The sequence below is a fragment of the Ammospiza nelsoni genome, chromosome 2 (genome assembly GCF_027579445.1).
Source record: "Ammospiza nelsoni isolate bAmmNel1 chromosome 2, bAmmNel1.pri, whole genome shotgun sequence".
In the NCBI taxonomy this organism is placed as follows: Eukaryota; Metazoa; Chordata; class Aves; order Passeriformes; family Passerellidae; genus Ammospiza; species Ammospiza nelsoni.
The window spans coordinates 44,075,625-44,090,439 of NC_080634.1; the positions used below are offsets into that span (position 1 = coordinate 44,075,625).

At 34.0% G+C, this 14,815-nt stretch overlaps 1 protein-coding gene across 1 annotated transcript in view; it reads left to right on the forward strand.

Annotated features, from left to right (window-relative positions):
• Positions 1 to 14,815, forward strand: part of DYNC2H1 (dynein cytoplasmic 2 heavy chain 1) — a 143,236-nt gene that overhangs the window by 52,009 nt on the left and 76,412 nt on the right. The window contains exons 60-68 of the mRNA XM_059493367.1: positions 52 to 138; positions 1,505 to 1,631; positions 3,311 to 3,452; positions 4,012 to 4,121; positions 6,600 to 6,698; positions 7,859 to 7,982; positions 10,817 to 10,980; positions 11,735 to 11,854; positions 14,550 to 14,684. Coding sequence (XP_059349350.1) covers positions 52 to 138; positions 1,505 to 1,631; positions 3,311 to 3,452; positions 4,012 to 4,121; positions 6,600 to 6,698; positions 7,859 to 7,982; positions 10,817 to 10,980; positions 11,735 to 11,854; positions 14,550 to 14,684 — 1,108 coding nt within the window. The remainder of the gene's footprint in view (positions 1 to 51; positions 139 to 1,504; positions 1,632 to 3,310; positions 3,453 to 4,011; positions 4,122 to 6,599; positions 6,699 to 7,858; positions 7,983 to 10,816; positions 10,981 to 11,734; positions 11,855 to 14,549; positions 14,685 to 14,815) is intronic.

A 14,815-nucleotide genomic window follows, 5' to 3' on the forward strand; every position in this document is an offset into this window, starting at 1 on the left:
TTTTTTTTCCCTTGGTTCCATAGTCTTAAAATAATTGTTACATTTTTCTAGTAATCTCAAGAAAACTGAAGACAGAAAACGAAAATTAGAGGATCTTCTGAACTCTGTTGGTCAAAAAGTATTGGAACTGAAAGACAAGTAAGTTGGGTGTGTTTATTTCAAGATATAAATAAAAAACATGGATGATTTTACAGTATGAATAATGAATTTTATCTAAGGAAATGTAACTTCCTGTCCTGCGAGATATTTACATCAGAATTAGTGATGCTTTGGCGATCTGTACTCTCAGTGGAGATAAATATTGTTAGATCACAATTCATCTCCTTGATCAGATGAAATAAATGCTCCTTAAAAGTATCTGCTTCTCTCTGCTGACTGTGTTGGTAGCCTTTATTGGAGGCATTGTAGATGTCAAAGGATAACAGTGTGTTTATCACCTTCTGAATCACAGAGGACTTCAATGACTCCTTAGGACTTTGGAAACATTCCTATACAAAACTTCTACTGATCACAGCTTGAAGAGAAGCAGTATTTCTTTTAGGATGGCCTACTTTTCTGACAGTTAGCTAGTTAGCTCTCTCCTTTTTTCTTAGCCTCTCATCAAGTACATGACTCACAGAGGCATAAAAATAGATCTGATAAACATTTATACTTTCTCCAGATTCTGTTTAATCCAAGTTTTTCAGTTTGATGTTTTTATTAGGTACTTAGTATAGGAGATACTTTGCAACCTGACATATGTACATATTACTAAAAGTCATGTTTTGTGGTCTGCAAAGAAAAAAACCAAATAATTATTGAATTATTGTAAATCAACTATACAGTGATTTGTTAGATTAATTAAATACTATATCTTAGAGTTTAATATTTAATATTATCATTATATATTACATATTTATAAAGTAATAAATATATTACTTTGAATAGGTGAATTAAATGTATTAATTATTTTATATATTAATCAAACTAAATAGATACTGAACAGTGTGAAATAATACCTAAAACATGCCTGTTTTTTGGGCATGTTCTTACTTCATATTAGTTTACAAAATAGACTACTGTGAATTAAACTGGAGTCATACATGTGAATTATTAATTCTGTTTTTTAAACATTTGATAGATAAAATTTACCAAATAGTTACAAATGTATGGTATGGCATTGAGCCTGCTGTTGTCCTGACTACATGCAGAACAAAGGTTTACACAATCACTAAAATTGCCAGGCTGTTTAAGCAGAAGAAGGAATGATTTTCAGACATTATAGTCTGTATTTCAAATCAATTTTTAAATCTCACCTGTGCATCCATCTAGATTTTGTTAGCTAAAAGTCTAACAAGCCCATCTACCAATTAGAAGCAGAAGGTATAAAAAAAAAGAACTACTGCAGTAGTAGTACTACAGCCAGGCATTCATGAAAAATTCAGTCAGTTAAAGTTCCTTGAAAATAACTCTTGGTAAGTTTAGTAGTTCATGATGGCAATTACAAAGAGTATTTGTTTTGCAGGTTCCAGAATAGAACAACAGAAGCAACAAAACTTGAAGCAGAACTAAGTAAAGCACAGAAAACGTTGAAAGCTGCAGAGGTGCTGATAAATCAACTTGATAGGGAGCACAAAAGATGGAGCACTCAGGTTAGCAAAAATTTTCAAAAGTACATCTTATAGCTAATAAGTGAAAATACAGTTTTGCACTGCTTGGAGAATGAGTTACTGTCATTATGCTTTTCTCCCAGTGCACATTTTTTGATTTCTCATTAGAAAATAAAGCTTTAATTTTTTCTGAAACTTCTTTTTACTTCATCGTACTTATAACCTTGCTATGTGTAAAACTCCTCCAATATTGTATTTCAATGAAAACATACAAAATTCGTTGCTGGTTTTCAATCCCAATAATGGAATTGTTATGATGGCTGAACATGTCAGCAGTTGGACTCTCCAACCTAAGATACAGTTTTTATACAATTAAAGTCTTATAATGTATCACCTTCATGGCATTTGTGTGTAAATGTGCATATAGGTATACCCAAAATGTTGTTTTTCTTTTGAAGTCTTCACTTTAATGCTTGAAACTTTTCTGCTACTGAAGTAGGGAAGGTAAGCATATCTTTCTTGCTCAAATGGTATATTTGAGAGAAACTGACAAGTCTTGGAGACACAGATCCTTCTACAGTCTGAAACAGAAAGGAGAATCTGAAGATACCTATAAGCTGAAAACAGCTGTCACCTCCAGAAAGCCCTTAAGTAACTTTCATGGGTCAGAAGATCATAATTCAGAAGAAATCTTCATGTAGAGATTCATAATTCTGTGTCTCCACTGATACTGAAAAAAGCCTCAGCAATCAGACTAAATGCCTGCATTTTGGAGAACCAAAGTTAAAATTAGATGAATCCTTCTTGTAGGTTGACCACCATTCTGGAAAAATTGGGAAGATTTTCCTCTGAAATTAGCTTTATATAGCTACCTGCTGTAGTAAGGATTGGGTATTTGAACTCCAGTGTTTAAGTGCTTCTAAAAGTGGTTCCTCACAGTTTTTCCTTTTGGTACATTAGAAAATTCAAACTATCTGTTAATGGTGTGCTGTAGACTAAACTGGCAAATAGATAAATTAGGAACTCATACCGTAATGAAGACAGTAAAAAGGCAGTGTTTCTCTCCCTTTAAAGTGAAGAAGAACCAATAAAAATTTGCCTTTATTTTGTGTATCAGCATTTATTTTTAATGTAAATTTGATTAAAGTAAAAGTGACAGGACTTTGAAACCAATTATGGCAGTCGCATATGATGTTGATACACTGTATTTTTCTTCAAAATACTGAAACATTTCAAACCAGAGTTGATTAAGTGCAGATAAATTATTTGAAGATATATGATAAATTTATTTTTATCAGATAAGTGTGCAGTGAGTAGCAGTAAATATAAAAGTTGCACATAGTATTTATTGTCTGTATACATATTGTAAGTTGAACTTACAGCCTGACTGTGACTAGGATCACATATTTCTTATCTTTCTTGCTATATACTATTTATCCATTGGCTTATAAGTTGAACTGTTCATCAAATTCATGGATTTTTATCAGCTACATTCTCAGAAATATCTGTGCATGCTCTAGCCCAGAGCTGAAAGGAATTTATCCCATACTTCCATGTGTCTTAGCTAGGTATAGGTATCTGAAATGCAAGAAGAGAAACTCTCTCAACTGTATTACCAATGGCAGGCAAACTTAATTCTGACATTTTAGTAACTGATGAGACGTATTAATGCAGTTTATGTTTGCAAAACCCCTATACTTTCTGTACTTCCTTTTTTGAAGGTGTCAGAGATAACAGATGACCTGACAACGCTGCCTAAAAGAGCTCAGTTAGCAGCTGCATTTATTACATATCTTTCTGCTGCTCCGGAGGATCAGAGGAAAAACAGCTTGGATGAATGGACCAAATCAGCCGGCCTTGAAAGTAATTTTGTGTGTGTGTGTGTCAGTGTCTGCATGCAAGTAATAAGTAATTAAGCTTGATTGAGGAAGTAAGAAATGCCAGTGAGTTCTAATGAACTGTCTCAATTGTCTTTGTACTCCCAAATGAGAAGAGATGTTTTCTTACTCAATAAATATTTCTAGATACCGACAGATGATTTCTTAGAATCATTCTATGAAATTATTAAGATTATAAATATTTATAAAGAATTGTATCTTTATAGTCCTTTCTTAAAAAGAAAAGTTTACAAAAATGAATGTGTTCACATTAAATGTGGTAAATTTGCCAGTGCATTCTGAATGCTTCTGCTTTTTCAATTATCATTTTTATCTGTGTATTAGCAAAACTATAAAATATTTCTATGACATCTGCAACTTATTAATAATAAGTTCAATAAAAGCAATAAAATAATAGATTCAAGGAAGTCTACAGACTTGCACTCTATTAATAGAACAAAGTCTCTCTTCTGTATACACTGGTAAATGCGTTTAAAATATGCAGACTGTAAATGATGACAGAAACTTACACTTTCATTTGCCAGAGTTTGATTTACGACGGTTCCTGTGTACAGAAAGTGAGGAGTTAGTTTGGAAAAGTGAAGGTTTGCCTTCAGATGACCTTTCAATAGAAAATGCTCTTGTCATCTTGCAGGTAAATTTGCTTTTTTGTCTTGTCTTGGAAGTATTTAAATTTTTGCAAATTTCAGTAACATGGCAACTTGAACTATTTCATTTGTGTTTTTTATTGGCATCACAGAGCGCACATGCCTACAGAAATAAATACTTATGTAACAATGGATATTTTGTAGCAAAAGGAAAAAATATGTAAAAGAAAATACTTGTTTTCAGTTTTGCTGCCACTATTTTATTCCATATCAGTCTATTCAGGTTTAAAGTGTGAATAGTTATTAACACCAAATGACCAGTAGAAGATTATGTCCTATATATGTTCAGTTTGGCATATAATTTCTGTTACCTTTTTTTTCTCAGAAAAAGGAAGAGGCTATATGCAGATACCGTTCAAGACCTAAATATATCTATATATATACCTATATATATATATCTCTCTAAATATCTATATATATGTCTGTCTAATAATACTTGAGAAAAGGAAAATATCCAGTTTTATCATATATATAGATACATATAATACATAACATATGATGTAATGTACATACATATGTATGTAATATTCTAGTCATTTATTAGATCTACTAACAAGTAAATATTTAATGGCATGAGGAGAATCTGCATTTACTACAGGTGATTTGCTTAGATGATTTATGATTTAAATTAGTTACCGATTTTTCTCCAGTTTGAATTTATCTTGCTTTATCATCCTTTTAGTAGATCTGTATATTCTTTTCTCAGTTTGACTAAAAAGCTTTTCAATAAACACTGTCTTGTACCATTAAAGCTACTTATATGCTACAATAGAACCTTATTTTCATCTTTTTCATTAGTTGAATAGATTGAGCTCTTAAAATCTCACCATGTGTAAAGAGGTTTTTGAAACACTCAATCAAGTCAAATAATTTTCCTTGTGTACATCCTCATAAAGCTGAAATTTGACATTATATTTTACCAGTGTGATCTAGAGTACAGTTCTCAGCGTTTTGTGCTGATCATCTTTTGATGCTTGAATACTCATCATGTCCTGTCTTCCAGTTTGAGATCTGTGTAGCTCCTCAGTTTGGAATACTGGAACTTGATCTAGAAAAAGCCCCAAACTTGGAAATGCTTTTCTATCAGACTGAACCACAGAGTTGGGGAAAATACATGTTTAAACCTTCAGCAAGTTTGCTAACACAAAACTGGGAGACATAGCTGCTGCACCAAGATGGCCTGATGGCTGGAGCATGTCTGCTATGAAGACAGGCTGAGAGAGCTGGGGTTGTACAGCCTGGAGAAGAAAAGGCTCTAGGGACTACTCACTGCAGCCTTTCTGTACTTAAAGAGGGCTTACAGAAAAGAGGGAGAACAAGTCCTTACATGGGTAGATAATAAGAGGAGAAGGAGGAATATTTATAAACTAAATGAGGAGAGCTTTAGAGTTGATGTTAAGGAAAATTTTTTTACTTAGAGTATAGTGAGGCAGTGGCACAGGTTTTCCAGAGAAGCTGTGGATGCCCCATTCCTGGAAGTGCTCAGTCAGGTTGCATTGGAACCATGGGCAACCTGATCTAGTGAGTAGCATTGCTGCCCTTGGCAGGGGTGTTGGAACTAGGTGGTATTTGAGTGACTTTCCAACCCAAGCCATTCTATGACTGAGTCTTTGATACACAAGAGGGTAGGACTGAGGCCCTGAGGGTCCTTGGTAGACTGGAGAAATGAGCTGACAGGAACCTCATGAAGTTCAGGAAGGGGAGAATTGCACAGTCCTGCACCTGGATAGTAACAACCCCATGTACCCTGATGTTTTGAGGACCAGCCAGTTGCAAAGCAGATTTGCAGAAAAGGACCTGGTGGTCCTGGTAGACACCAGGTAGCCCATGAGACAGTTATGGGCCCTTGCCAAGGAGAAGGCCAGTGGTATCATGGACAGCTTTAGGCAGAGTATTGGCATCAGGTCGAGGGAGGTGATCCCTCCCCTTCACTCAGCGCTGGTGAGGCCACACCTGGAATCCTGGATCCAGTTGTGTGATCCACAACACAAGAGAGACATGGATGTACTGGAGAGAGTCGAGTGTAGCTTTGTGCATGCAAAATACTTTATTCACGATTCTTTCTAAAATGTATTGAGGTCCAAACCCAGAAGTATTGTATACCTTTTCCCACCAGAGGAAGAAAAAGGAAAACTAATAATTCTTCTAAGTTTAAAAGCAGTTGTGAATAACAACTGTAGATTATACTCATTGAATAGAGAATCCTATTTTTAAGAGGTGAGGAACTGCCTAACTTCAGCAGGACTAACGTCTGAGAATTTTGGATTTGGATGGTCTCCTTGTTTTTTTAAAGAAGAGATAAAATGAAAGATATAAATTTCCTAGTCTGTTATTGTTTCTCTAAGCAGTTTGTTAATTAAAAAAGATTTTAAAATACATATTCCATTAGTTTGGGGAAATAAAAAAAAAAACCAATTTTATTCTTAAAATAGATTTTAATAAATATATTTGTATTTTTTCCCTAGAGTAAAGTTTGTCCATTTTTGATAGACCCTTCTTTCCGGGCTACTGAATGGTTGAAGACGCATTTGAAGGAATCTCGTTTGGAAGTTATTAACCAACAGGTGCAGTATTTACTCTTAGTCTTTTCTGTTTGAGCTTTCTCTATTCCAGATTTTACAAAGTAGTGTTTAAAGGTTTGTGATAGAAATCACCAAAAATCAGTTTATATTGTGTGAAGCATACAATTCCCTGCAGAGTTCTAGGTTATTTAAAATTGGAGAGTCAACATATGGTATTATTTCTACACGTTTGCCTCTTTGTCCTACTATCTCTGAGAATGTCATATTCCCTGCTAAGAGGAAGATAGAAAAGATTTTCAAATAGAGAGGTCTTTTGTATACTTTGTTGCAGTTCACTGGATTTCAGGAGTATATATACACTTAATTCCCTGTGATTGCTGTGTTGTATTATCTACATTGGAAAGAGTAAATTTGATTTCACTTGGAGATTAGGGTATCTGAAGTTCATTGTGTACCTGTAACTGCTTACCTGAGTAGTGTGGTGCAGCTCAGTTGCAGCCTGCTAAAACAACTGGATGTTGTTTCAGCCTGCTAAAACACAGGCAGGCATGTGGTGCTATTCAGAAGTCCCTTATTGAACCCCACCTGGCCTTCAACAGCATGTGGGTCTTCCACAGATCCCTGCTGGCTCTGTGCAACCCTTGTAGATACTCTCTGGTGGTAGTTGATAACATATCTTCGGGTAATTGATAGTTTGTCCTGCTAGCTGATTGGCCTGATTACCTTTTAGCCTCTGTTGCCTACATTGTCCAGGTTCTCTCTTGACTAATGAGATCATAAACACCACATGGATACTTAAACACCTGTGTGCAACAAAAGACTGCCTGTAGACCTCTTAATAATGTGAATCCTGTGCTTGGTTCAGTTTTGAGACATAGCTACATTTTAAAATTTGAGATAAGAGACCTGACCAGGACTTCCAGGTGCACCTGGCAGACATGACAGTGAACCTGCTCTCTTCTGTTGCAGCACTTGAGGATCTAGGCATGTTAAATAGGTTTTCTTGATCAGTTGACCAAGTTTATTTAAAGTAAACATTTGTGGCTAAACCTTAAAATATCACATTCCTATAATAGGATTTTTCATCTATACTACTGATTTTTAGATTTGGATTGTTTGGTGTAATGCCTTTCTACTCATTCTGAAGTGTTTGCGTTTTTCAAAAAAGCATGAGTCAAAGGAATGTGTTCTTATTTATCCAGGACAGCAACTTCCTAACTGCTCTTGAGCTAGCAGTGAGATTTGGGAAGACACTTATTATACAGGAAATGGATGGAGTGGAACCTGTGCTTTACCCATTGCTAAGAAAAGATCTTATTGCTCAAGGTAAATCACCAAGATCATTGCATAAGCTTGCTCAAAACTTTTGTAGTTTAGATCTATTTATATGAATCTTGATTTTTCTGAAAACATAATATTGTGTAGTTTGTTTCCTCTGTAGTATTAACCTGCTACTAACACTTCAGTGCATGAAATATGTTGCAGATATGTTCTTATTTAGTAAGTGGAAAAATATTGGAAAGTATTGAATTGAAAGTTATTTAAAAGTAAATAAAAGTATTAAATTTAAGTTACAAAAATGTGTTTTTATAGACTCCTAAAAATTTAAATTTTAAGTTGATTTCCAGTGATGATTTCAATTACATACTTTTAATTGGAAACTTAGGCCTTAAATAAACCACAAGTTACACAAGTGTTAGTGCAGTTAGAAATCAAAGGTTTAGGATGTTGATGTTCCTGCTTCTCTTGGATTTCTCTGAACGTAAAGACAACACAAGTCTGTTCCTGATGTGCCCTTGGAATGGGAAAGGTCATAGAGATCAGCAAAATGGTGGAATTTCATGAAAGGAGGTTTCCCTTAACCAATGCAAGAAAAGTGAAAAATCACAATGATTAGGTTTTGCAATATAATATCTCTGTTTTGGACAGATAATGTGTTCTACCTAACTGTATGATTGCTTTAAACGTAGCTGCTTTAAATAATTTTTTTTAATATGAAAAATTGTGATAAAAGTTTAGCAAAAATAAATTGTAATTATGCAAATACCTCAGCATAAATTTAGTGGAATTATGTTACATGTTTTGAAATTATATTAAGAGAACTTGGTAAATTAAAAAGTACAGCAATGTGTGTTTTGAGTACTTTCTAAATTACAGTAACTAAAATAGATTTGTATTATCCTTTGTAATTGTATTTCTGCTTCAAGTGATCATTCCTCAGCATGTGCCATGTAATTTACTCTATGAACTTTGGGTACTAAAAATAGCTCAAGACTCCTTTTTTGCTGTCATTTCATCTACTATTGAGATCTAATGATGCGTGAGGTAACAATAATTCTTCAAATGTAAGTAGATAATAAAAATAAATGCAAATACTGTAGGATTCATATATACATTTATCACCAATATAAGAAAGATCTATTTAGGGAAAAGAAAGTGTTATTTTAAATCAGGCTTCCATTACAGATGCACCTGCTTGTTTATTCTCATTAAAAGAATGGAACCAAAGTAGTGATTTCAGGGATCTGTGGAGGGTTAGGTAGAACACTGTAACAACTTTTTTTTTGCCCCTCTAGCTTCTGCTGAATTTTGGAGAGCTAATGAGATACAGTATGAAAGATGACTGTGGCTGCAGAACTGTGGAGAAAGCAGATTAAATTCAAATATACTGGTTTGTTCAGGAAAATTGCTCATAATGCTCTGATGTCCTCTTTTGCTTTTTAATGAGCTATGTTAATGCCAAGTCTGTGCAGGTCCAAACTAAAGAGGTGTTGTTGAAAAAGGAAGAATGGGTCGCTATTTGAATTTTTTCCATCACTTTATAAGCAGGCATGCACTCCTTCTTTTTGTCAAAATCTGGGTGTGGGGACCTGTCTGCATTATTTTGCTTGTGATGACTGTACATCTCTCCATTACCTGGAATGAAATGTTAAGAAAAAATGTGAATCTATATGCTGTAGTAAATTTGTCTTTGTACAGCTTCCATTTTCTGTTTGACGTTTTTACAACATAGTCTTAAAATTTATTCTGATCTTTGGCATAGAAGGAAAATTGGTATGTTATTTTCATCTCTACCAGTGTTTTAGCCAGAGATTTATATTTCTGATCTGCACCCAGTGCTAAAAATAGAGAAGCACCTAAGTTTGCCATCTTGGCAAGTTTTCTGGAATGGAAATTTTCACTTTTCAACTTATAATTCCGTTCTTACTTATTTTTCAGTATCAGGAGGCAAAATCTTTATCTAATCATCTCATTTTCTGAATCTATTATTTTCTAACCCTGCTGGAATGGAAACCTGTTATGGAAGAGGGGTGGAGGGGACTGTACATATAGTTTTATTTTGTAACAGACATATAGAGAAGTATGAGGAGTATAAACAGACTGAGACCATGACATCAGTTATTTAATAAATTACTTAACATGATTAAATTAAATATATTTAAAATACAATATGGGATATTTCTGATGGAATTTTTTTCTTTCATTCTGCTGTCTAGCTATTCCATCGTTTTTAGTTTCATTGACTTGCTCTATAACAGTTATTGTAGAAAATAGTATCTTAATAGAATTATGATTATACAGCAACATCAACCTTCTACAAATAAATAGAACCAAAGATTAAATCTAATGGGTCTGGAGGAGGAAATATTGAACCATCTTAGTTAACCAGTATATAATTATATAATTATGGCTAGTGTATAGACCAATATTTAAAAGTAAAGGAATGTGTTTAAATTATGACAAAATTCTTATACATAAGTGGGATTCTCAAGGTCATCTTCTGTGGTGTTTTGTCTCCTATTCATGGTCTGAAGATCTCAAAAAGTTGTTAGTATTACTTTTACTTCAAATGCATTTTTGTCCTTGATGCTTTGTGTTCTGGGTAAGGATAATTAAACTACTCAGATGTATTAAGTATTCTCACTAGGTAATTTCCTATATTATTGCTGTGTTATTAATTTTCTGTCTCTTAACAATGCAGGTTAGAATGTGTTCTTTAAATTTTTTGAATTTGTATTTTTTCCAATCAATTTAAAAATATATATCATAAAATATATTTAGATCCATTGATCATAAAGTATTACATAAATACCATTGTTTTCAGATGATTATAGAATGTTCCAATCAGAGTGAGTTTAATATCTGCTTGTTGTTTACAGGACCCCGTTACGCTGTACAAATAGGTGAAAAAATGATAGATTATAATGAAGAGTTCCGTCTTTTTCTATCAACAAGGAACCCAAATCCCTTCATTCCACCTGACGCTTCTTCTATTGTTACAGAAGTAAACTTTACCACAACAGCAAGTGGTTTAAGAGGGCAGGTATGCATTTAGAATAAAACCAGTGTATGTGTAGTGAACATGCATAGCTCCATCCAGCACCTGGAATAAGCCCTACGGTGCAGTTTGCGTTAACGGTTATGGAGGTATTTTCAAGCTAACAAGTAAAATAGTAAAATTTTTATGTACTTTGGAAACAAGGAGTGAGTCCAGTAGAGAAAATGAAAATGTTCTCATTGACTTCAGTTGCAACAGATTAATTGCTAAGCCTTCTCTTTCTGTTCAAGATGCATTTATGGTACCATGGAAACATTTCTGTTACAGCTCTCCAGTGTCCTACTTAGAGAATAATGCTGGTATCATCAAAGTAGTTTGTGTACAGAAAAAAATGTAGTGAAACCAAAATACTGTGTATTTTATTTCCTTTAAAATGCTAGTAGCTGTTGAGGTTTTATCCATAAAGTCTAGGAATCAAAATGTGACATACAAATGGAAGAAAGCAAAAAAAAAAAAAAGAAAGAGATCAGTTAAGGGAAGAAAATCCCCTCCTTATTTGCTATGAAAAAAGTTTTTCTACACTAACAAGGGGCTTAGAATGGGATGCGGATGAGATGTTGATAAGTAAGCTATAATTCAAAATGTGAAGCATAGATAACCATATGGATTTCCTCCTTCCTCTGGATGTATGGAATTGGCATCATGCAATGTATACATGAAAACTGACCCCTCTTGAAGTGGAAATGCAAAAAAAAACCCCAAAAAAATCTTCTTTTTTGTTTTCTCTCTTTGTTTTTAGCTTTTGGCTTTAACAATTCAGCATGAAAAGCCTGATTTGGAAGAGCAGAAGACAAAGCTATTACAACAGGAAGAAGATAAGAAGATACAGTTAGCTAAACTTGAGGATTCTCTTTTGGAGGTAAAACAAATTTACCTCTTTAATATCTGTTAGATCAATAAGATGATAATCACATTATTGTTATTTGAGTGGAGATGCTGGAAGTGTTGGAATAATGAGCTGTCAGGATTTTTGATTAGAAAAAAAAAAGGCATTATTGGCCTGGACCTGTTGGAAGAATAGAGTAGATAAGAAAGTACGTCTGTTATGAAACTGTAGTATTCAATACATTAAGCAGTTTCATAGTTAAATTTATTAATTTGGTGAGATAGATTCAGGCTGATTTAGGTTGATTAGAAATTTAAGTAATTTTAACATACCAAGAAGAGAAAGCTTTATTAAAAATTATACTACTTTATTTTGAAATTATGAGTTTTTAAAAAAGCCACACTTTTAAGCCTGTGAATTATATCAAGTGACTCTTTCTCAAGTTGAGAAATGATCCTGTGTTGTGAAAAAAGGAAAAAAATCCCCCTACAAAATGGAAGAATTGCTGAGACATTTAAAATTTTAAACCTCTACAGTTGTTTCCTATTAGCAATGAGTTGTAATATTCTTTACAGTAAACATTCCCTGTCTTGCATTTAAAATTAAAGTTCTCAATTTCCAGTTCATCTTTTTATTTTATTGAAAGTATTTATGCTCAGAAACATCTGTTCAATTCTCTAAAAAAAGGTAGCTTCCAAGGAAGGGCTGTTTTATTTTTTGATTATTTCTAGCCATGGATTTCACAGAAATTGTACTTCATGCTTGTAAGAATGGATCCTTGAATCCTGTCTTTCGGAAAGGTCAGAGATGCAGGGAGATTGACCTGGTGCCCTAAACCCTCAGTCTGTAGCTAAGTCGCAGAACTTTGCAGTGTTGAGTGCAATGGATTGGCATAAAATAATAGTTTTGAAGATTAGACTGGCCCACAAGAAAGCTGGAGAGGGGCTTATTACAAGGATATGCAGTGACAGGCCAAGGGAGGAATGGCTTTTAAAGAGGGAAGGTTTAGTTTAGATATTACAAGGAAATTCTCTGCTGGGAGGGTGGTAAGGCACCATTCTTCTGGGAACAGGTTCCCCAGAGAATGTGGAGATGCCTCATCCCTGGAAGTGTTCAAGGCCAGTTTGGATGGAGCTTTGAGCAACCTTATGTAGTGAGGGTCATCCCTGCCCATGGTAGGAGAGTTGGAACCAGATGGTCCCATGCAATCATAATTCTATGATTAATAGCTCAGTTTTAGAATTTTGTACATAATTATTTTATGTGATTTGAATTTCCATTTACTGTCCCTATTGAACTCCCTATTAATTCTCAAATACTAAGGTCAGCCCTTTCTTAAAACTCTGATGGGGTAGATTTCTCTTACAGGAAGAGAGAAACTTGCTCTCCAATAAAATTTCATATCCAGATTTGACCATTTTAACACATATTGTCTACCAGAAGCTGAGGATTCAGAGATACAACAAAGCAAATTACACTTTAGAACACACTTTTTATGGAATCTTGGAACTCAAAAATCTTTTTTATTTATCTGATCTGAATTATTGAGTACAAAACTTAAAGAAGTTGATGCCTAAAGATATCTGCAACAAAAAGCATCTGAGTAATTACAGCAAGGTTGATTTCAATTTTGGAATTCTTGTTAGCTAGTTATCCTGAAATCAGGATACTCTTTGACCCTGAAGAAAAAACCCTAAGGCTCAGTGGAAACTGGCAGGTGGACTTCATTATCAAAGAAGTCAATGTTGGATGAGGTCTGGCTAAATTTAAGTTAATCTTAAAGTAACATTTCCATTCTCTCTGAAGTACTGTACTGATTTCCTTCTAAAAGCCTCAGAGTAATGACATGGGTGCTGTCTCATAGCTCACAATATGATTCCTCATGGATGAACTGGGCTATCTGAAAAAGCAGATGATCCTTTCCTAAACTTGTTTCAGGTAGAGAAGTAGGTATATTCTACTACTCTAACTGGTGAATCTGTGCTTCCAGATATTCTAAAATGATGTCCTACAGGTGGTTGCTCAGAACTGATTTGACTGACAAGCAACCAGTTTTCAAAATAAGTATCTTTATGTGTATTTACTGAAGGTTAGTAAAAAACCTTAGATATATGTGAACTATTCAAGATTTTCCCACTTCTTAGAAGTGAGATTAATTTCTTAATCACTTAATTTAATGAGGAGAACTCAGGAAAAATGTGGGGCAATCCTAAGGATTTTAAAGTGATCTTTGATTATGAAACTTAAATTGTTCACCTTGTGTAATGTGAATATTCATATTTTGTAATGTGAATATTCATCTCAGTTGGAGATGAGAGTTCTATGAGAACTGGAATGCTTTTGAAGGAAAATGAATTAATGAATGACTGAGTACAGGAAGTTTTTACAAGTAGCCAACTTCAGGTTAAACAAGAAGTTAAACACAAGAAAGAAATACCTTATCTGTATTTACCATGGGAATATTAGTTCCTAAGACTCTAGTCATAGAAATCATTTTCAAAAGCCTGCTGGTTTCAGAATACGGCAGTCTGGATTTTTGGAATATGTTCTTGAGCTGTATTTTCCATACTTCTTTAAAAAATGTCTCAGTTTTTGGAGTGACTATCAGTTTTCAAAAGCTCTTGAGATGCATTCAATGATTCAGAAATGCATACAGATCAGAAAGATAGCTTCCAAAATGGTTTACAGGATTTTTTTTAATGTAACATAAATGACTTACTTTTTCCAGACACTTGCCACATCACAAGGCAATATACTAGAAAATAAGGATCTGATTGAGTCTTTGAATCAAACTAAAGCAAGCAGTGCACTCATCCAAGAATCACTGGCTGAATCTTCCAGACTTCAGAGTTTCCTTGATAAGGTAGAAGAATATTTTAATCTTTAAAGTACTGTTTTTCTCCTGCTAAAATTATTCATCTTTTATCTAGAGAAGATACGTACATCCATGGGGTTATAGGATGAGGAGCATATTATATTAGTTCTTTTTGGGTA